Source organism: Chelonia mydas, chromosome 1 (assembly GCF_015237465.2).
Source record: "Chelonia mydas isolate rCheMyd1 chromosome 1, rCheMyd1.pri.v2, whole genome shotgun sequence".
Taxonomy (NCBI): domain Eukaryota; kingdom Metazoa; phylum Chordata; order Testudines; family Cheloniidae; genus Chelonia; species Chelonia mydas.
Window position 1 is genome coordinate 319,832,469 of NC_057849.1, and position 23,906 is coordinate 319,856,374.

The 23,906-nt window shown below is 42.0% G+C and overlaps 1 protein-coding gene across 1 annotated transcript; it reads left to right on the plus strand.

Moving 5' to 3' along the window:
* Positions 1 to 278: 278 nt before the first annotated feature.
* On the plus strand, positions 279 to 22,166 carry SLC26A3 (solute carrier family 26 member 3). The gene is made up of 20 exons (XM_007065671.3): positions 279 to 409; positions 1,143 to 1,282; positions 1,420 to 1,530; positions 1,754 to 1,911; positions 3,117 to 3,281; positions 4,560 to 4,712; positions 7,738 to 7,820; positions 9,580 to 9,727; positions 9,860 to 9,973; positions 10,077 to 10,154; positions 12,067 to 12,162; positions 13,290 to 13,396; positions 14,025 to 14,094; positions 14,184 to 14,276; positions 14,908 to 15,003; positions 15,802 to 16,035; positions 17,081 to 17,135; positions 18,369 to 18,514; positions 19,539 to 19,604; positions 20,807 to 22,166. The coding sequence occupies exons 1-20, from the start codon at positions 279 to 281 to the stop codon at positions 20,828 to 20,830; spliced, it is 2,268 nt and encodes a 755-aa protein (XP_007065733.2). The 3' UTR covers positions 20,831 to 22,166.
* Positions 22,167 to 23,906: the final 1,740 nt, after the last annotated feature.

The window sequence follows — 23,906 nt, forward strand, 5'->3', positions numbered from 1 at the left end:
AATAGTTTTCTCGCCCCAGTGACATGTTCCCTAGCAATGTGAGGGGGAGGGAAGGAGGTCACTCTGACAAAGCAAAATTTCTCTTTCTTAATCCTGTTTCTTTTGATCTTCAAAGGTGGTAATGCTCAGTTTGGAGTCCACTCATCTGTGCACTTCATGATGCTCCCCCTGAGTTGTTTAAGAAGCACATTCTGTTATTTATTTTCAGGTTTTTAAGTGACTAGTGTCAAAGAGGTATACATAAGAATCTTCCGTCCTAACCCAGCACTTCAGGAAAAATGGTTGAACCTGTAGGCAACCAGTATGTTGTGGCCAGACCAGTATACTCGGAGAACTCGTTTGGTGAAGAACATAAGAAAGTGCACAGATACCATAAAACCTTTTTGGATCATCTGAGGGTATGTTTTAGGTAAGAAACTTTTTTGTAAATATTGATGTTAGAAATAGATCCCCTGAGCTACCTCCTAACTCTCAAATATTCTGAACTACATCCTTACAATCTTCCTTCCAGCTGGTCTCGTAAAGACTTTCACCCAGCTTTTGTGGTGGTTTCTTCAACATCCACTTCTCCCATTCTGAAGAAAACAAACATTAACTCTCAACACTGAGGGACAAATTCATCCCTTAACTCTGTTCAGTTCAGTACTGAAGTAACTCCATCCATTCAACTGAGATGACCCCAGTGTAACTCTTGTAGATGGAGTCCCACCAGGGAGGAATGTGTCATCCCAGTGTTGAGAGTCAAATGTTTGTTCCCCCTACTGTGTCATATCCAAGAACAATGATAATGGATGAAAGTGAAAGTAGTGGAATATACAATGACTGACTTCATAATTAATGGGCAAAAGAGGCAGACTACATGACTACACGATTATGTCTGAGTGATCATAGCAAAACAAATGAAAACTCATTATTCAAACTCAACATCAAATGTTCCAAAATAAATTGAAAACACTCTTTTGCCGAAAAATATTCCTGGAACAGTGAGGCTATGGCCCAGGCAGGTTGTTCCATGCTGGGTACCTCTGACAGGCTGAAATCTAAATTCTTATCCATTAGTTTCAGCTATCAAGATTAGGTTTCGATATTGACTGACTCAAAGATGTTAGCTGACTGCACTGTGGCTTATCACATATTTTCAGATGTTCCCCACAAAAGGCCAAGAATATTGCCACTGGTTTGTTACCTATAACTTCCTGGTTGCCAGCATATCGCGTTAAGGAATGGCTCCTGAGTGACTTTGTCTCTGGGATCAGCACAGGGCTGGTGGCTGTCCTGCAAGGTAATCTTTGGGAAACACTTTTGCTTTATTTTTGTTTTTTCTAAGATCAAACTACCACGTAAGTCCATGCTGAGAGACCCTGTAGACTTGCACCTGTAACATGGGCTTAACTTTCCCTGTGTTTTCTATCATTACAGGTCTAGCATTTGCTTTACTAGTGTACGTTCGCCCGGGGTACGGACTCTATGCCGCCTTTTTCCCAGTCATAGGCTACTTCTTTTTTGGCACTTCCAGACATATCTCTGTTGGTAAGTTAAGTCATAGTGCACATTGTTTGTTCCGCTCTCTGTCACAGCTTGCGTCTTCTTAACTCCATGCTGAAGATAAATAAAAATCCCCAGACGTAATTGATTACACACCGTTCCATTGGAGGAAGCTTTGTAGCTTTTTTCAAACGTGAAATAAAATTGTGGTGGATGGAAACTTATATTTTGCCCGTCCAGCTTTAATGCATGGCTTTGTGTCAATTAGGTCCGTTCCCTGTTCTGAGCATAATGGTGGGAGAAGTCGTGACGAAGTTAGTCGATGAGGAGAGTTTTGGAAACAGCACTTCAACGACTTCTACGGCACTAGATGATGAGAAGATACAGGTGGCAGCAACTGTATCACTCCTTGCTGGAATTTTTCAGGTTGGTACCTCATGATGATATCTATCTATCTATCCTTCCTCCGTACTGCCAGCACCAAATTATAAATTAAACCATCACCACCATCATCGTCCCGACTGTCCCATTGACCAGGAGCCATCTGGGTGAGCTATTTGGAAGCTTCTACGGATATTGACGTGCAGGCTATTGACAAGGGCATTAAGGATGGCTCCACCTTTCATATGCTGCTACATTTCTGTTAAAAACAATTACTGTGCATGGGCCCAATCCCACAGGCTATCCAAGCACAGAATGCCCCACTTATTGCAAAATCATTACCCAGATTTTTCCTAGGGGGCAGTGATACATATTCTTATGTCTGAGAACAGAATGGAGACATGATATTGGTGAGGTGAACAGTCATATTGAAGGAAGCTCCATATTACAGTAATACAGTTTAAGGATGAAGTCAGAGAGGAAGACAAATATATTTAGTTCCATTTTGTTCTGGAAATAATACAGTAGAACACATCCCTGTGTAGTGAACGCTTATATATATGTCCACATCATGAAAGATTTACAATGTGTAAGACATATGGATACACTGAAAATCTTAACAGCAAGGACATTTAGGTTATGTCTACAGAGCAAGAAATCCCATGGCTGGCACATGCCCGCTGACTTGGCGTGAGGTGGGAGGGTCCTTGAGCTGGGGCTGCAGCCTGAGCCCAGAATTCTACAAAGCAATGAAACAGCCCCGCAGCCCAAGCCCCACAAGCCCAAATCAGATGGCTCAGGCGAGCCGCAGGCTTTTCTTTGCTGTGTAGATATACCCTTACTTTGGATCCAAAGTATAACTCAGAGGGTTAGGATTTCTGTAGCAATGACTGTTGTTACTTATGCTTCCATTGTTGCCCACTGTCATGCAAGTCTCACAATATTTGGGTGTTTCTTAAAGCCCCAGCTCTTGGAGTCATGAGATTAGGTGACAATCTCAGCTTTCATTTTTTTAAAAAGTAAGTTTCTAATCCTCTTGGTTGCAGAGAAAAGCTTGAAAACACGAACCAAGTGAACCCTAAAGGCTCAGAATCCAGAATGCAAAATTTTTAAAAAATGTATTATTTTTAAAAAAAAATCTCACGATTCATAAACCAATCCCAATCATGATTTTTGAATGTTTGGGGTGAGCAATATTGTGCGTCTCTTCTAACTACATCTAACAAATGATTGGTTATTTTGTGTTACAGTTGCTTTTGGGAGCACTACAGATTGGATTCGTAATTATTTATTTATCTCAGTCATTAATCAGTGGTTTCACTACTGCTGCAGCTATCCATGTTGTGGTGTCTCAGCTGAAATTCATACTCCAGCTCCCGGTTACTGGATGTAAGGAGCCATTTTCAATTTTCTGTGTAAGTATTCCTCAGTTGCTAACAACATGATGCAACACCCACAGACCCTGGTCGTCGGCAGGTGGGATCAAACCGGGGACCGCTAGCGCTAAATGCATGAGCCTCTACTGCATGAGCTAAAAGCCACTTGGCCTTTCGCTAGGGCTGTAAAGCGACCTCATTACTCTCTCTCTAAATAGTCGCAGTGCCACTAGATGGGACAGAGCCCCACACCCAGGAGGTGTTTGGGTTACATAGACAAGTAGAGTACATCAGACTCTATATCACCAAGTAGTTACACCAACCGAATCTTCAGAGTAAAAAACAAAGGAAGCAATTTGCAAAAAGATGTGTTATTATCACAAAATAATAATATTTAGCTATTGTGTAGGGTGCACAAATAGGCTAATTCTATGATCTTTTCTACAATATGTTAGCATGTCCTTAAGAGCCCAGGCAGCTTTGTCTCAGGCATTTACTTATATCTACCAATTCTTATTGGACTGAAATCTAAATAAATAAAATACTGTAGATGTTTTTCATTTGGGTATAGCTCCTGGAGTCTGGTTGCATGATTAAAAATCAAAAGAAACAAAGAAAGAAATAACTGACTTGCTGAAGATTTTTTTTATGCGTTCAGTTATTTTTTTCCCAAAAATGTCAGACTTCCTGGGATTTGGGAAATAGAGCCTTTCACCTGTATGTTATCCGTATCATTCTGACTCAGGTTTGTGGTGGCCAACAGTTGTTATCACCAGATGGCTGGCTGGTCTCCTGAATGTAGGGTGACCAGATAGCAACTGTGAAAAAATGGGATGGGGGGTGGGAGGGTAATAAGCACCCATATAAGAAAAAGTCCCAAAAAACGGGACTGTCCCTTTAAAAACGGGACATCTGGTCACCCTACCTAAATGTAATAAGCTGTTTCTTGTTCTCAATCCAGTTCCTGGCTGGCAAGCATATGTATCACAACTCCTCACACATGCTGGTAGCAGTCTCAGCAGATAACCTAAGTAGAGGGCATGGAAACAGATATACCATCTCACCCCTAGAGATGAGACCAGGAAGTCAGGTTTGAGGGTCATTGTGGAGAAGCTAGCATTGCTGTTGTCTATCTGTGGATAAATATCATTCTTTACTCGCCAGGAGTCTCAGTCCAGACCATTCCACCAGAACTAAATCCTAACTAAAATAATAATTAAAGAAAAATAAATATGTTTTCTTTTTTTGAAAAGTGATGCCCACTGCATCAAGCAAAGGCAGCCTACTTCAAAGCACTCTTTCTTTTTAATTCTGTAGACTCTGGGAAAGATTGGTGGGCAGATCACGAACACAAACATTGCAGATCTTGTCACAGCACTCGTTATCTTGGTCATTGTGTTTGTGGTGAAAGAAATTAATGAGCGATTCAAAGCCAAACTACCAGTGCCCATCCCAATTGAACTCTTTGTGGTAAGGATTATTCCACTTCCTTATTTCAAGTGTATAGTGCCACCCAAAGCAGAGTTTTAAACCTGTTTCTATGTACTAAAGTCTTCTTCTCAACTACTGTCTTCTTTCTGTCTTTGACAAAAACCATTGTGGGTTTCAGATATCCTGACAGAGATATCATTATGTGCTTCACATTTCTTTCACTGTTTTATAATTTAACATAACTTTAGAGAGAAAAGTATTATTCGTGAAATGTTTTATGTCTGATTTATCTGTAAAATCAGACACTTCCCTTAAAACCAAGTACTACAGCATTCTACTGGAACCCTACTGCAGAGCACTATTTCTCAACTGGTGGGTCGCGACTGCCGGGGGGTCACGGGGCTTGAAAATGTTATTACAAGCTAAAGCAAAATCAATAAATCAATAAATAAGATTTCCAGAATAACTTTGGGGTGGTGTGGCAGGGCAGAGGTAAGCCCCGTGAATGCCCTGCTAAAAGGGGCTGGCCGCACCCTGCTTCCTGGCAGGGTGGCCAGGTACAGGGGCCCAGGCACTCAGCAGGAGGCTCAGCTGCAGGCCCTAAAGAGGGCTGGCCCAGAGGAATAGGCTGAGCCAAGTGGAGACGGCTGTGCTGAGTACTGGGACGATTACATAAGCCCTGAGAAAAGCTCAGTCAGGGCTAGCCTGGTAGGGGAGAGGAGGGCTGCATTTCTGCCTCTGTGCCAACTGAAGGAAGGCTCAAGGGCTAGAAGGCCCCGGGACGGGTCTGTCGGGGGATAGCGATTGGGGGAATTAGGGGCTAACGGGAGCACTGTAAATAAAGACAGGAAGGTGAATCAGCACAGGAGGGCGTTGAGACTCTTTATTTGACCAGCCTAAGCGCAGGGTGCAGCTGCGAGGGAGGGGAAGCCTGAGCAGATCCTGCCACGGGTGGCCAAAACTTTCAGTGGTTTTGAGATCAAACTATTTATAACCCTTTGATCTGTTAGTTACAGTAGCTCTGCCCCTTTCATGTCCATGCAGTTGACCCTATCCCATGGTCACACTCCCCCACTTGTTATACCAATAAAATAAAAACCAGCAGGATCATATTAAAGGGAAAAAGGCAAAATACCACATTTATTGTGAATACAGAAAAAATCATAGCAAGCAGTTAGTTATAGCTATAACATTCCATTCAATCTCATATTTATTCACACATTCATTCATACAAACACACACACACAGGTTCTGCAAGGTTGTTATCATAGTTACCAGCCTTAGAGTTGCTCATGCCAAGCCACTGGCCAGGTGGCCTGGACATGAGGAGGGAGCAGGGCCTTGTCAGATGCTCATCTGATGCTCCTGGAAGTTGGTTTGCAGAATCAGACCCCAAAGTTCTCACTTTTTAGAGTCTATTTTTATAGGAATTTCTTCCTATGCCAGTCTATGGGAATTGCTTCATCATGCTGTTGCTGAATCAATCAGCAGATAGCACATTCCTGACGGCTCCGTGCTGCTAGATGTTATCTTGTTCTTTGGTTCTCCCATTCTTGAGGCTGTTGGGTGGATTCCAGTCTGCCCTCCGGGGGTCCTCTGGTTATTTCCACTTGACGCCTTCTTCAGCCGATGGACACTGGATTCTTAGGCTGGCACCTCCCTGATCATTCAGTTATTATCCACACCAAGCATCCATCCACATACATCCTCTCTCTCTATTTTAATCACAATTGTTAATACAACAAAAGGGCGGGGAGTCTCTGGGTGCTGGTTCTGTTGCTAGAGTATTGCTTTGGGTCTCTCTCTCTGTGAATTGCTTTGAGAACAGACTCTGTCTTAGAATGTACTAACACAATTAGCACTTGCAAGTTTCACACATAGAGGGAGAGAAAAAGTACCAAAAACCAAGAGACCTCTTAATTAATAATACCCTGGAATTTAAACTATGGGGAATCAAACTCATTTGTGATTTTAATACAGAACTTCTTTAATATGATCCAACACACTCCTATATTCTTCAAGGTCCATTATTCTCCATCAGCTTCTTAAAACACACACACAAATAAAGTATATAGCCCGTATCATGGCTACAGTGTTTACTCTTGCTTTCATAGTAAATGTAATGGGGTCACAAAACGTTGAATAAGAGGTCCCCAACCGGAAAGGGTTGAGAAACACTGCTGTTGTACTATAGACCATTGTAGTACTTTTTTTCTTAAGGAGAGCAGAAAATGTCCATTTTATAGGGATTTATTCCACCATTAATGAGAACATCTGCTGGAATCTCGGGGTGGGTTATGAACACAGACACACCTGTAACACCTAAAACTTACCTCTGAATCAGGGCCGTAGCCACAGGTGGGCCGTAGCCCACCCACGTAGCATCCAGGCCCACCCCCAGCTCTGGTCCGGCCCCAGTGCTAGCCCTGCCCAGACCTGGAGGACACTGCACACTGGGTGCCCCCGGCCCAACCAGAAGGGGAGGGACAGCAGCTGTGGAGATCAGACGAGTGCACCACACACGCACGCTGCAGCAGGAGGAGGGCAGGCGAGCAGGTGACCTGGCGGCAGGGGCAGAGGAGATCCTCAAAAAAGACAGGCCTGCTGCCTTGGAGAACTGGGCCCGGCGTGGGGAGGTGAGACCAGGATGGGTGCCAGGAGCCGTATGTGCTAGAGAGCGGCGTCTCCTCCCGGAGTTGGGTGCATGCGAGGGCCCTGAGGAACCCCTGGCCAGAGTGTTTATCGCCCCCCACAAGGCTGGCTGGAGGGATAGAGGGGAGGCGAGCTCCCCCAATCCCTCCTGGATCCCTGATTCCTCCTACCCCCACCCCCGCTCCCTGTCATTGCCCACCCGAAGTCAGAGCCGACCCAAATGTCCTGTGCTGGCTACGCCTCGGCTCTGAATAGCAGGAAAATGTCTAATTTTGGAGGCCTAATCTACCACTAGAAAGCACATCAAAGAGGCAATGTTTGCTAGGAAGAAGCGAAAGGATGGTTTGAAATAGTGACTTTTTTGTGGTCTTATTTGCAAATTCCTAATGTAGGTAATTTTGCTACCTTACAGACAGTCATAGCAACAGGTATATCCTATGCCTTTAATTTCAAAGAGAAGTTTCAAGTTGATGTAATAGGACAACTAGAAGAAGGGTAAGTGTATAATTCTTAAACTTTCCACTGGAGCACAATATGCTTTCTAAACAAGTTCTTAGGCACAGAATTCACCCATCTCTGCCTTCTAATTAAATACTCTGCATTAATAAAAAACTTACTTCTTCTGAGCAGTTAAGTAAACTTTTTGCATTCAACAATATCACAGCTTTCAACAGACTAATTTTCAGTAAATAAGAGCTATCCAGTAATGAAAAGCATTTTTTCTTCCAAGAAACTGAGAATTAATTCATTCATTCCTTGTTGTGTGAAGTGACCAGTTGAATACAAGGAGAAGGGGTGTCAGAGTTACCTGCCTAACTGCTCTTCTGCCCCATCCTGGTCTTTGAGCAAACACCAACTCAGGTCTCAGGCTGTCAGCTATCTCAGAGTGGAATTGTGCAATTCTTGTACTCTCAGACCAGTCCTTGAGCTGCAGTCCCCTATGATCAACTATGATTATCTCAAGAGGCCTGACCTGTCTTCAGTGCCTGTGGTTCTGCTCCTTCCAGCAGCAATAACAGTGGTATCCAGTAGCCAAATAGTCTGCTTAAAGCAATCCTGTCCCCCTCAATAGTTCCTGACAATTGAGCTCCGTCTTGCTCTCCAAAGAGAGCTTGTTACCTATTTATAACCCTTTGATCTATTAGTTTTCAGCCTGGCAAAGCAGCCTAGAAGTAGACCATTGTCCTGTAGTTGTCTAATGTGTTTCTTGAGAGGTTGCCTATCTGTAATTATTGTGTTGACCTCCTGCTTGCTTTCCCCACAACCCCTTATTAAACTAGAACAATACATTCATGTAAAAAAATCTTGTAAATATATAATGACTTCACCCCACTGATCAGGTCACATACAGCATTCCTTAAATTATTACGACTCAGTTTGCTTAGATTACTATAACATCTCTAAATCCCTCATGACAAGTAGGGCATAAATACCTACATTTAGAATATAAGCACAGTAGTGTGTAATGAGAAAGAAACAAAACATGACAATACACTGCTGCAACCTTTGTTGATGACAGAAATGTTGCTGACGGCCCCTGCAGGGCAGTGCTCACAGTCACCGGTGCTTCAGTGGATGCAGCTGGCAGAGGAACAGCTACTTCTGCTCAATAGGCCCTGACCCTCAGATTTCAGACTGACCAATTTAAGGGCACTGAAAAACCAGCTCATTGAAGAATGTCTTTTTATTGCTCTTGGACTGCAAAAGCTCCAGTCCAAAAAGCCAGGGAGCAGGAAATAAGGAAGAGATCTAAATTTAGTGACGGGCCTTCCTTACAACATATTTATTTAACTATCTAAAGAACCAGAACAAATCACAGCAGGTTTTCCCTACAGAGCAAAACCCACTCCAGTGCAGAGGACCTGTGCAAAGCCTCAGCATCAATTTAGCCCTTGACTTAGGAAGGGCCTTGTGTGTATCTTACAAATAATAATTCTCATCACAGGTGCTTGACACCTCACAGGATTTGACTTCCAGTAAAGAGAGCCTGGTAATTGAATTCCAAACTGAGCTGATTGCAGATTAGTAGGGAATGGACTCAACCTGAAAAGTCCCAATCCTGAGCCAAACATCCCTGAAATTCACTGGTGTTTAGATCCAAGATTATGTTTTGGTCCCACCTCTACAGAAAAGTGTACAGTTAAAATAGCACAAGAGATGGACTGTCACCAAGCTCACTGAATGCTTTGCTTGCCATACTGTTTTCTTAAGCACCCTGTTAAGGGACAGTTCTCTCTTTTGGGTTCTCTTACAGATTTAAGCCTCCTGTTCAACTTGATATGAGGGTTTTCCAAAGCTGTGTGGGTGAGGCTTTTTCCATAGCGATTGTTGGATTTGCAGTAGCCTTTTCGGTCGCTAAAGTATATTCTGTCAAGTATGATTATCCCATAAATGGCAACCAGGTAAACAAGAAATATTTAAATCAATATGACCATAATACATTGCAAATGAACATAGTTTAGAAATGCTTTGGCTTATGAACTATTTTTTCAGAACTATTTCTTTAAAAAACTTTGTGTTCATTATTCTGTTAGGAATTAATTGCCTTTGGCCTGAGTAACATATTTAGTGGAGCATTCAGCGGATTTGCTGCAAGTACATCGCTGTCAAGATCAGGTGTGCAGGAAAGCACAGGAGGCAAAACACAGGTATTGCAAATACAAGATGTTGACAGAGCTGAATGCCACGTGACACTAGCTGCACAAAGTGCTCTAGGATACAGACTTATGGTGAAATCCTTTTCTTCCACAGGTTGCTGGTCTTCTCTCTGCTGTCATTGTCATGATTGTCATCCTGGCCATTGGATTTCTCCTGGAACCATTACAGAAGGTATTCTCTACTTTTGCATAGGATTTATCCCTGCTCATCAAGGACCTGATGCTGCTCCAGCTAGAGTCAATAGGAGTTTTGCTATTGACTTCAGGGGGAGCAGGACAGGATTATGTCAGGGCCTGATTGTTTTCCCCAGCTCAATGCACAGAGGGAACTTTCCAAGTGTGAATTTGTCCCTGCCTGCATGGACGGATGGGAAGGGTTCAGCTGCTCCTTCCCTGAACCCCACGTGTATGGGGAGGAAGTGATTTCTAGCCAATAGAGTTTAATAGAAAATGGTAACACTTCAAGAGGTGTTTTGAGCCCTCTGATAATTACATAGGGAATTATGTCCATGATATAGAAATTTATAGTAAGGTCAAAAATCCATAGCATGGATCTCATTCTCTAGTCAATGCTATAGAGGTTTAGAGTAATTTTGCAGAAGCCTATGAAGTTTCCACATAATCCTATGCCTGTTAAATTCTATAGGACATCTGTCATAAGGGATGGGACTGATGGGGACATGCAACTTTCCTCTCCTTTCTCCCCAGTCCCTTAGGGAACCTGTAGAGAAGTTAGTACAGACTGATACGCTACTTCGGCATGGACACCCAAACATCACAGAAATGAACACATAAACTCCCATATAGATAAGACCAGATTCTCATTAACCAGGCCACTTGCTTCTCCAGCTAAGGGGCCATGCTCAAATGCAACCCCTGGTCTTTCCTGAGCCCCGGGACTGCTCCTTGCTAGGGCCCTAAAGGAAATAGGGGAGGGAGAAGGAGGAAGAAGAGACAATGAAAAACCTGGTGGCAGAGCTAATGGAAGGCAACTGCCCCCTACCTCCCCCCCCCAGTAGCCTTTAGGTGTATATGTGGCACCTTTTTCAAGAAGGTTGTGCAACTGACAAAAGAAGTAAAAAGAAAAGGAGTACTTGTGGCACCTTAGAGACTAACCAGTTTATTTGAGCATGAGCTTTCGTGAGCTACAGCTCACTTCATCGGATGCATAGCATATCGTGGAAACTGCAGAAGGTCTTCTGCAGTTTCCACGATATGCTATGCATCCGATGAAGTGAGCTGTAGCTCACGAAAGCTCATGCTCAAATAAACTGGTTAGTCTCTAAGGTGCCACAAGTACTCCTTTTCTTTTTACGAATACAGACTAACACGGCTGTTACTCTGAAACCTGACAAAAGAAGGTTACAACACAAATTTTCACATGGGGCTACCCCACACTCCCCTGGCAGTAGTGGCTCCTGTTCCACAGGGCTGGGCCAGACTCCCTGTTCCATATGTTGTGACACAGCAGACAGGATCAACATGGAGCCGTGACCCTGTGTGCCATGTCATAATACTATTCAGTCCAACTTGGCCCAGCCAGCTCTCCATCATGACAGAGGAGTGGCTGGGCCAAACCTGAATGGCACTGTGACCTTGTGCGCCAGGTCACAGCACTCACAAATACCCACAATACCCAGGTCCAGCCCTGCGGGACAGGAGTCACCACAGCTGGGTGAGTGTAGGGTGGGCTCACTCTCCATCTTCCAGCCCACCCTGGGGGCCTCCCCTCTGCACCAGGCCAGAATGGAGAGTGCTGCTGTGTGTGGTCAGTGCCACCAATGACCGACCACTGCCCTGCTCGCAAAGACTGGCACCTCCACTGCTGTGGCCCCACCCTCTTCTACACTGGCCAGTGCAGCAGGCCAGCCACAAATAGAAGCACATGCTCCACTATCTTAAAGGGAAGTGCAGAAGGCATCTGCACCACACCTAATACAGTGCTCTATCGTAATGGCACATCCTGGCCCATAGCATCAATGTAGTAGGAAGAACCCATTATCTTCTAGCCCAGGCACTGGGTCTATTACTAGAATCTTGTCATTATAACATTCGGCATTTGCTCTGTTTTGTGTTTTTAACAGTCAGTCCTTGCGGCTTTGGCTCTCGGCAATTTGAAGGGGATGCTTATGCAGTTCAAAGAAATAGGTGTTTTATGGAAAAAGGACAAATACGACTGTGTAAGTAGCAGCCAATTTATACTTAAAAATAAAATCCAATTGCGCAGGCATTTATTTTGCAAATTCTCTTAACGATTCAGTTTATTTTTAATAGCTTGCCTTGCTTCACTGCATTGAACGTATCTCTGACCTGCATTTTTATTTTTATACATGATTTTTTTTCAAATATTTTTTCACTCAGTCTCATTTCTTTTAGCTCAGTTCTCTCTCTTTAATCTTCACATTCACCCATTTCATCAGTCTTCTTCATTAAAAAAATTCCCACCATTCAAAATCAATTATATAAAGAAGTGACAGAAAAATTGATAAATATTTGGGCTGTTAGCTACACATTTCTGGACCTATTTTCACTTCAATACATGTATGTAGCTCCCACTACTGCCAATGAGAGCTATGTAAATGAATCAAGTGGAGAACATCGCTTACAGTGTAGCTTGGCAATTACTGCTAATGATAAAGCTATAGAAATGACTGAAAGGCAGCATTGCCAGTAGACAAGGCATACCTTTAAGAATCAGAAGATCTGGGTTCAGTGTCTAACAGTGCCACTCACTTTTTGTGTTACTTAGCTACTGTGGACCTCAGTGTTTTCCAGCTCGAAAATGAGGATGTGGATCTTTACCCCCCCATGATGAAACACTTTGAGGCCTCTGATAAAAAATGCCAAGTGTTATTATAATTATTATTTAAATACTTCCAGTTTTCAATTAAATACATTCACAGTTGCTAAACTTTACTGTCTCAACACGAGATTATATTCACAAATATTACCTTTCCCGATATCATGATTTACATTCTACCTTTTCCTTTTGCCAGATATTTTTAAGAGCATTCAACTAGTTTTGTATACAAAGTCATGCTTTTTTAATATATCAGCACTTCACATCTGTTATACAGAATTCAGCTTCAAAAAGACTTTCCAGCATTAATGAACTAAGTTATCCTTCCAGCACTCCCATGAGACTGGTAAATCTCACTCTCTCAGTTCTGTTAACTAAGAAAGATTTTTACCCAAGAGCATAGGCACAGTCCAGATCAGACCCGGAGTTTCTGGGTTCCCTATCTGGGTTTATACTCTTGCTTCCTAGTGAAACTATAACATCTGAAATTGTGTATATTTTTTACAGATGATATGGATTGTGACTTTCCTATGTACTGTAATACTGGGGCTTGCTATTGGACTAGGAGTCTCAATAGGATTTGAACTCCTGACCATAGTGTTCCGCACACAGTTGTAAGTAAACGTTAAATATAACGTAAACCCTATCAAGACTGCATGTTGAAAATAAACTTATTTAAGACATAGAGGACCAAATTTTCCAGGCCTATATCTGGCCTGCAACTTTGGACTCAAAATCAATTCTTGGAGATAATTCTGGACACTAAATATTATAAAAGTCAAGGGGAAGCAATGGGAATGTTGTGTTCTGCTCCCTGTTCATGAGAAAAGGCATGTGAATCACACTTCAATGGGACTATATAATCTAGATAACAATAATTATACCTAGCTCTTATATAGCTAAGTATTATTCTAATTATTACTTATGTGCATAACGCTTGCCAGTAAGAGTACAGGGTTCACAGTCTGGCCCATAATAAGCTACAGCACTCTGTCAATATAGATACTCTTCTCTCATTTGAATTTACTTTTCAGAGTTAATTTTCTTTCTTAGAGTGAAAGGCTCTTAGATTGATTCCATGACCAGTACAATTATCATAATGCTGAGATCATTTTATTTGATCAGCCATTAAAGCAGTACAGCTTTCCAACAGCAAGATAAGACTTTTAAGACAACAGCAATTGTTCAGTCCATTATGTTCCAGCATGGTTTATAAATAACTTGATCTGCATTTGTTTGCAGTCCAAAGTGCACTCTTTTGGCGAATGTTGGAAGAAGCAACATCTACAAAAACAGAAAGGATTATGTAGATGTAAGAGCCTGTATATTATTTACATCATCTGTTGCATGCATTTCTGTGCAATAGACACCTGTAAGTAATGCCCTCACTTTGTTGTGTAGATATATGAGCCAGAGGGAGTGAAGATTTTCAGCTGCCCGGCCCCGATCTTCTTTGCTAATATTGACTTCTTTCAGGACAAACTTATCACTGCTGTAAGTTTTTTCTTGACAATCACTTTAAATGAATTACTTTGAAAAACAATGAGGAGTCCTTGTGGCACCTTAGAGACTAACAAATTTATTTGGGCATAAGCTTTCGTGGGCTAAAACCCACTTCATCAGATGCATGGAGTGAAAAATACAGTAGGCAGGTATAAATATACAGCACATGAAAAGATGGGAGTTGCCTTACCAAGTGGGGGGTTAGTGCTAACGAGGCCAATTCAATTCAATCAGGGTGGATGTGGCCCATTCCCAACACTAATCTCAGTTGCACCATGTTAATCTATTTTAAACAATGGAACCACTGTGTCCAGAAGAATAACTTCAGATTTACCACAGTGTAAGTGAGATGTGAATCTGGTTCGGAGATTCATATCATTTGCTTAAACGCAACAAACTATCTTTCTTAAGACAGTTCTGTACTTGACTTTAATTCACAATAGTAAATTCATGTAAGGTTTGTTTGGAGTTTTTTTTTTTACTTGGTCACCCTCCAAGAATTTACTAGTACTAATCACTTTTTAGAATAATATCAAGTTCTCTCTCAGATCCAAGGATACTGGGATTTTTTTTGTTTGTATAAAAAGAAATCTGGAATGTTAATCAAGATGTTATTTTGCAGGTTGGTTTTAATCCATTGCGGGTGTTGCGCAAACGCAATAAAGCTCTGAAGAAAATCAGAAAGATGCTGAAGAAAGGAGAGCTGCAAATGACACCTGTAAGTGTTATATTATGTAGCTTATTATCTAGCAGAGATGAGAGGTATAAATTAGGGAAAATATTTTCAAAGGCACATGGGAGGTTTGGGCATCTTATTTTCATGGACTTTCAGTGGGAGCTGAGGCCCAAATCCTCAAAGGGCAGAATTAGGCCCCTAAATAGCTTTGAGGATCTGGGCGTGGGTACCTAACTGCCCACTGTGCCTTTGAGACTCTCCCCATGTCAATATAATGTAAGGGTGGATAAGTATTACCACATATTACCATTTGTTAAATTAAATACAGACTTAAAAAATAAGCTTGTTAATATAAATACCCTGGTCCCCAGTCTGCAGCATTAATGTTAGGCAGAGTTCTCTTGTCTTCAGAAGGAGCTTTGTTTGCCCTCAGACTGTAGAACCAGATCCCAAAGAGAAAAAGTTTTGACCTATAGTTAATGTTGGCTCACAGCTGGTACTTGGTTTTCTCTGAGGAAAAATCCTTCACACTTTCTATGGGCCTAACCCAAAGCCCACTGAAGTCAGAGGAGTCTTACCATTCAGTGGACGATGGAGCATGCTCTAAATCCTTGATTAATTGGAACAAAACAGAAATTTCAAAATGGCTCCTAACTACAGGGAGATAGAATTCCTTCCAGTGTGAAGCACAAATAGCGAATCATGATGCATTCAATCAGTGCTTCAGCTCTCCAGTGCCTCAGTGTGCTATTCAAGTGTACACATCAGTGTGTTCTCTTATCACTGGACAACACCTGAGGCTGTAATGTTTACTGTGGCCATTTCTTCTCTTTAATACAGAAATCCTTTATTTGCACTGTTAATGGTCTGAATGATTCTGATGAAGAATTGGACAACAATAAAATAGAGGAGCTGGATCAGCCTACTAACATGGCAGACTTACCATTTCAAATTGACTGGAATGCAGAACTTCCTCCCAACATCACCGTGCCCAGAATTGACATCCACAGCCTCATTCTTGATTTCTCAGCAGTATCATTTTTTGATGTTTCTGCCTTGAGAGTCCTCAAAGCGGTAAATTACCTTTCATGAAACAACTAGTCAGGGCTTACAAGTAGAAAAAATGTACTATGTTTCTTAAAGATACGCCTGTATGTGCATAGGAGATCAGTAATAGATTGTATAAAGACTCAATGGATGGAGCTAGTTGAAAATTTTCCATCAAAACCATTTTTCCACAGAAAATTGGGTTTGCTACTATCTGAAATTTTTCACAAAAAGTGTCTGGTTTCCATGGAAAATGTTGAGTTTTCATCAAAAACTTATCAGTGTTCATTTTTTGGACAAAAAGTTTAAATTTTCCATGGAAAACTTTGATGAAAACTATTTTTTTTCATTTTCATCTAAATTTTCCAATCAGTTATATCAATGGCTATACACTCCTTTCTTGAACTGATAACAGTTCTGGAAGTTTTACAGCAATAAGGTATGAATCATGGACTCGGGTTTTAAACATAGGATGGGGAATTGGAACACCTAGATTCTGTTCCTGTTTCTGCCATCAACTTCCACAGTCACGTTGGATAAGTCACTCTGGCCAAAATTTTCAGATATAAGCACCTATAAAGTAGCCTTATTTTCTTTTGAACTGAGCACCCACAGCTTCCATTAACTTTAGTAGTAATTGCAGCTCTGTTTGAGCTTTACGTCTGAAAATTCTGGCCTTTAACTCTTGGAATCTCAGTTTCTTCATCTATAAAATAGGAGCAATGATGCTTTACCACACTGGGGCATTGTCTTTCCATCAAATATTTTCATTTTCAGCTCTTATCAATATTATTTCATACTGATCCTTTTCTTAAAATATATGATTATAAATTCTTTTTTAATTTATCTTACAAAAGAAGGTTGGCTTCGAAGTCCAGCATCAATCTAAAGAACCTATTCTGCACCCGTTCAAGTTAATGGAAATTTTGTCACTAACTCCAATGGCAGCCTAAATCCATTTATTTGTGCTCAAAATACAAATGCTATTTTACTATAGACAATCACTGTCATTGCTGTTGAGTTCATGGCAAAACAATTAGTCTCTAAGCAATGCCTGCTTTCTGTTTAACAGACTTTAAAAGACTTTGTCCGGGTTGATGTGGATGTGTATATTGTGGGAGCACAAGGTAAGTTCTTCCATTTCTGTCAATCTTGTTTTTAAGCAACCAAATTGCTCGATGGACATGTATCAGTTATGTCTCTTCTGTCAGCTCGCTGCTTTCCCCACGCAGTTAGAAGGGGCAAACCAAATGTTTATATTAAAAGAATCTTTAAAAGCATCTAGTCAGACTCAAATTAAAAGAGTCTTGCAGGAATCAGCAGTACTGACTTTACCTGATTAAAACTAACAAGCCAAACTAAACAGACTTGAAAAGAGATAAAACTTTTACTGGCTAAAGTCAGCCTTTCATGTAACTGCAACCTACAGCGGATAAGAGGAAATGGGACCCAGATGCATAAAAATATCTGCAGCCACCTTAAATACCCATGGGTTCATTTTTCCCCTCTCAGGGTTTTGTACCCTCACAGTTTCCTCCATCTTAGATCTCCCCATCCTTCCATTTCCCTCACCCCACCAGAGTGAGGTTCAGGCCACTTGTGAATATTCAGACTTAGAGGGATAAAAAATATCTCCTCTGCCTATGCTCTCTCTGCGTTTCCTCCTGAAAGCTAGTGAGCACCCAGTCCTGGGACAGCAAAGGGAGCCTGCGTGAAAGGGCTGGGCTCACATGTGCTATACAGGTAGCTGGGGAACTCAAACTAAGAGTGAAGCCTCAGGAACCCACACAGACCAACCATGTCCCAGTATTGCAGGCCATAGCGGACACAGGCTCCGCAGAATTACAGCCATATGGAGCCAGACTGTACATGGACACACTGCCCATGCCCCATCCCCAGTGTGCTGTGGAGACCTGCCATGAAGGTCTCATGCACAATGCGGAGATTGCATTGAGCCCGTAGGTGGGGTTTCTCCAACCCCCCACCACATTGCTTGTAAACTTTTTGGTCCTTACAAGTTAGCATAAGGCACCACAGGATGGGGCCTAAATGAGGAGACAAAACAACAAGGGCCAGTTCTCCTCTCCTGTGCACCTTGTATTGTCTCTTCTGTGCAAAGTGCACAAAAGATGGATATGAAATGCTACCAGATGAGAATGGTACTATCTGGTGCCCACTTAGCACAGCAAATGCCTAAGGGTCAAGGCAATGGAGAATCAGTCCTTGTGGCAGCCAAACTAACCCACTTTGATAGAAAATTGTGTGTGCTCATTCAAAGGATACGCTGAGGATCCGTTTTTGTCTTGATGACTGCATGCCTGTCAGTCACTGGTTTGTGGTTTGATTCTGTTTCTCTGCAGATGGCTTCCTGGACAAGCTGGAAAGATGTGCATTTTTTGATGAGGAGATTAAGCCCTCCATGTTTTTCATCAGCATTCATGATGCTGTTTTACACATTTTGGTAAAAAAGAATGAAGTCTGCTCACCAACGGTGAAACCCATGAAGGTAACCACTGTGCTATGTGTTCATTCTTCTCTGGAGTAACACCTTAAATTGCTCACAGTCCAGTTGTTTACATAGTCTCAAGGGACTGCGTCGTCCCCTCCTACCGGGACACCGCCCAGGAAATTGCATGCAGTGAAGTTCCCCTGAAACTGTTACCTTGAGAGGACAGGACTAGGAGGCCTGCAATAAAGGCAGGGGTGTGGACTTTCACTCTGATGGAGCCACAGTAAAGGGAATTCCCAGGTCCTTGGAGAACCAGCCTATCTCCCCTCCCTGCTGGCAACTTGGCTCCTCCAGGGTTGCAGAGAGGGGTCTGCATGGTTGACCTACAGCAGCAATTGCAGGAGGGACTCAGGGAAGGAGATGATGCTTTGATTTGGATTCTGGCCTTGTCTACACTCAAGAGTTGCATTGATTTAATTAAATTGGTTTAGAAACTGATGTAATTAAATTGGTACAAGCCCCATGTGTGGCCTCTTTTACATTAGATTAAAAGTAGCTAATATAAATTTAGCTTCATTCAGTAAGGAATCAGCTCAAATTAAATCCATATAAGGCACTCTTAAACCAACTGAAGGGTGTTCACACCAATGGTACCAATTTAAATAGCTTCTAAAGTGAGTCAGTTAAATTGGTGCAACTTTTGTGTGTAGACAAGACCTCATTTCCACTTAGATTTCTGAATGGGATGCTGCAGGGCAAGCAAGGGATGAGGCCACAGGGAGCAGCGCCACCCCCTCTCCCAATCCTGTTTCCACAGTGCGGTGGAGCAAAGCAAGCTCCAGCAGAGTAGGCTGGAAGGAGGGGCAGGAAGAGTGTCGCAGAGAATGCACTTCCACCACACCAACCCCTGCTCTACCAGGACTCTGTCCGCTCCAGCGCCACAGACAGAGGCAACACGATGGCCAAGAGTCTCAAGAGTCACATTTTCTGAGTCTTTAGCGCAATATTACCTGTGAAATTAGCTAAAACGAGAGGGAAGTGGAGAGCATTTCCTAACCCTGAGCCCCTCTGTTCACTACAGGAGATGGAAAGCAGCGATCATTATATTATCAATACAAACGGCGATTTACGCAACCGGGCGTACACGGTAAGGCCGCCCCCTCGCTCCCCCCTGCATGTCAGCAGCAACAGAAGATCAACGGCACTTTCACTTTTTAAACACATTTAGGCTGAAGTCAAGCACTTGTGAAAGGTGCCGCCTCACCAGCTCCCAGGACTCAACAGAGAGAAGAGAAAGCATAGGCACTAGCCGCACCGTGTTCTGCCTTGTGTCCTGTACCCACCCCTAGGGGTCTGAGGGCAGCTCAGACTCCAAGCCCACTCACTCTTCACGCTCAAAGGTGCCAGTTCTGGCTATGGCTTCAGCACTGCCATAGGGACTGAGATGGCCAACTTGCTCCCATGAGCCACCAACAGAGGACGATAATTTCCAATCACAGACCACCTGGGTCAGACTCAAAAAGTGACCCCTCAGGGTAAAAGGCTCCATCCCCATGAGCCATCCAGTTTGTTTAACTTTTTCACTGATTGGTAGCTGGCATTTTATTTAAGGCAAACCACAGCTATAGTGGGAGGTTTATGGCCCGGCCAGGACAAATTAACCATGGCTTTCTGGGTTAGCAACAGGTGGACGTGCTTCCACATTGGGAGACAGGGAGAGGTCTGCTGATGTGATAAGCTCTGCTTATCAATGCTGAATCTGTCCAACTCCCTCCTCACTACAACACTCCTCCCAAGGGTTCCCAGCCCTTGAATATTCCTACAACCCTGGGGTTGGAGCAGGTCCACTCTTGGAGCCTGTATAGGGAAGGGATGGAGATCAAATCCGCTGCTGCACCTTGGCTGACAGCTCCACATCGAGGCTCAGCCAAGGACAGATGGTTTCAGGTTGCACCTGCCCTTAAAAAATTTTCTGTAAACGAGCCCCAGACAAGGATGTCAGGAGATGTGCTTAGTGAGCTCCTCTTCTTCCACACGGTATTATTCTCACTTACCCAAATGCCATATACAGCTGCCGGATTTGATGGCCAGGGGTCTGACTGTAATTGCGGTTGGAGGGTCGGCCTCAAGAAAGATAGTCTGTAAAGGAGTGAGAGGGAAATATCCCCAAAATAATGGGCCGCAGAATTGCCACTTAGGGTAATATGATTGAGATTGGACATGTTAAACCCCATCTTTCCATTCACGTTCTTAGACTGGAAAATCCTCCTGCATAGCTTAGTGAAAGGTAGATACATAAAAACATCTTCATCCAGAAGTGATATTTATTTCTTTGTTTCTTTCCCACAGATGCCAACAGAAACAAAATTCTAATTCTACCCGAATTACATCATCCAACAACCAGATTTTCAGCTACAGAAGATGAAGGCAGATGTACAGCATATGAAGACAGTTGTAGATATGCTGATACATTGTATAAGGGACTTTATTACATGTGATTATGTTTCAAGTTTTGGAACAGGCTTGTTATACACTACATATATATATATTTAGGCTAAAGTTTTGTAGTTTTTCTGATTTTATACTCTGACTTCTCTTCTTTCAAAGGAGAAAAAGTGGTTTAAGCAATGTTAACACCACTTGTACATATGCGTGTATACATGTGTATATTAGTCAAACAGTTTATAGACAACTAGTATAGTAACGAGAGTATATACTGTGTTCTTATAACTGTTTGAAATCTTGTAATGTATATAGTATATTCTAATAGTTGACTGTCACATTGTATCTTCAACTTGTACATAATTTATTTAAAGTTCCTTTCGGGTCCTATGAGATATCCTTCTAGACTGAATTATCTTTAAATTGACCAGCCCAATATTTTATTCCACAAATGTGTGTAAAGTGATTCACATGGTTATTATGAAATATTTATATAGTGCAGCAAATGTACACAGCCATTTACAAACACAGCAAAGATACCTTTATTTGGCTCAAGCTGATATAAAATGCACAAGACAAAACACAGGATAAGAGAGAACATTTATAGTGAATGGTTAAATAATTATTTTAATAGCTCTGTATGTACGCAGATCAGCGTAGACACAAACAGGGTGGCATGCTGGTTTATTGTTATCCAAAATTTTACAGAGGATTGAAAATAGTAAACTGCGGCTATACTTTGCTAGAGCTACATCCTAGGATTGTGAAAATTCCACTTTATTTGGCTCCACCAGATGCCAAAAATAGCTTCACCCAGCCAGGTGCTAGATAGTAGTCTTACCTATATAATAGGCTTGGCAGAATTAATTTCTATATTTTGTTATAACTTCAACAGATAATACTGATGTTTATTTTAAGCATCTTTTTTGATTTTTATCAAATAAAATTTTCCCAGTTGCACAGAGTTATGGGGTTTAAGCCTTTTTTACCTATTTAAATTTTTCAGAGTTGAGGGAAATTATGTGGAGACAGACAATAATTATTTAATGATAGCAGACTTTTGCATTCAAAAAGTTAAACCTTTATAAAACTGTATATTTTGACATGAGATGTTGATATTTTGTTACGTCACCTCTAAAAAGTTTTTAAGCAGCATTTTTCTTACTTTGCTTTGCCTATCTGTACATTTCAGTTATCATCAATAGACATATTTTTTTCTCAAAAAGAAAAGAAGTACTTGTGGCACCTTAGAGACTAACCAATTTATTTGAGCATAAGCTTTCGTGAGCTACTGCTCACTTCATCGGATGCATACTGTGGAAAGTATAGAAGACCTTTTATACACACAAAGCATGAAAAAAATGGGTGTTTACCACTACAAAAGGTTTTCTCTCCCCCCCACCCCACTCTCCTGCTGGTAATAGCTTATCTAAAGTGATCACTCTCCTTACAATGTGTATGATAATCAAGTTGGGCCATTTCCAGCACAAATCCAGGGTTTAACAAGAACGTCTGGGGGGGGGGGGGGTAGGAAAAAACAAGGGGAAATAGGTTAATGCATAATGACTTGCATAATAACTTAGCCACTCCCAGTCTCTATTCAAGCCTAAGTTAATTGTATCCAATTTGCAAATGAATTCCAATTCAACAGTCTCTCGCTGGAGTCTGGTTTTGAAGTTTTTTTGTTGTAATATCGCAACTTTCATGTCTGTGATTGTGTGACCAGAGAGATTGAAGCGTTCTCCAACTGGCTTATGAATGTTATAATTCTTGACATCTGATTTGTGTCCATTTATTCTTTTACGTAGAGACTGTCCAGTTTGACCAATGTACATGGCAGAGGGGCATTGCTGGCACATGATGGCATATATCACATTGGTGGATGTGCAGGTGAACGAGCCTCTGATAGCGTGGCTGATGTTATTTTTTTCTGTGGTTTGTATGTGTATGGTGAAATTGATATTTACCAACCAACGTTTACCAACATTTACCAATAAAAATCTAATCCTCCCAAGCCTACTTATATAATGGCATTACAGTTCCATTGCATCACATTAGCTGACAGCAGTGCAAAGACTGAGACACACATATCTACTGATAAACACAAAAGCAAGAGCCCAAATATGGGCCAACAGGGAGCACTAGTTGGTTTCTTGATGATAGCTTTTCACTTCCCTGCTAACCTGACATTGTTCTTTAATTTTGCCTTGTTCTGTACCGAAGCCATAAGAACATAAGAACAGCCAGACTGGGTCAGACCAATTGTCCATCTAGCCCAGTATCCTGTCTTCCGACAGTGGCCAATGCCAGGTGCTTCAGAGGGAATGAACAGAACAGGCAATCATCAAGCGATCCATCCCCTGTCATCCACACCCAGCTTCTGGCAGTCAGAGGCTAGAGCCACCCAAAGCATGGGGATGCATCCCTGGTCACCTTGGCTAACATTGATGGACCTATCTTCCATTAATTTTTTTTAGACCCATGATAGTTTTGGCCTTCACAACATCCCCTGGCAATGAGTTCCACAGGTTGATTGCACATCATGTGAAGTACTTCCTTTTGTGTGTTTTAAACCTGCTGCCTATTCATTTCATTGGGTGACCTCTGATTCTTGTGTTATGTGAAGGGGAAAGTACACTTTCTTATTCACTTTCTCCACACCATTCATGATTGTATAGCTCTCTATCATATCCTCCACCCTTTAGTCGTCTCTTTTCCAAGCTGAAAAATCTCAGTCTTTTCAATCTCTCTCCTCCTACGGAAGCTGCTCCATACTCTTAATCATTTTTGTTGCTCTCCTCTATACATTTTCCAATTCTAATTGTATATATGCTGACGGATGTATCACTCTCCTGCAAAAAACATATTGGCCCAGGACCCAGCTCAAAGAGCTGCTGCTGCAGAGTTGCTAGAAAGCAAAACTGCATTTCCCATGCCATGTGGACTTGTATAGTCCTAGACTTTAAGGCCAGAAAGGGCAATTGTGAGCCTCTAGTCAGACCCCCTC

What these genes read in the sequence shown, in the direction of transcription:
- SLC26A3 (XM_007065671.3), top strand. Translation starts at nt 279, where the DNA reads ATGGTTGAACCTGTAGGCAACCAGTATGTTGTGGCCAGACCAGTATAC. An exon ending in ATAGGACAACTAGAAGAAGG is followed by an intron (nt 7,821 to 9,579) that starts GTAAGTGTATAA and finishes GTTCTCTTACAG; the next exon opens with ATTTAAGCCTCCTGTTCAAC. An exon ending in GAGAGCTGCAAATGACACCT is followed by an intron (nt 15,004 to 15,801) that starts GTAAGTGTTATA and finishes TCTTTAATACAG; the next exon opens with AAATCCTTTATTTGCACTGT.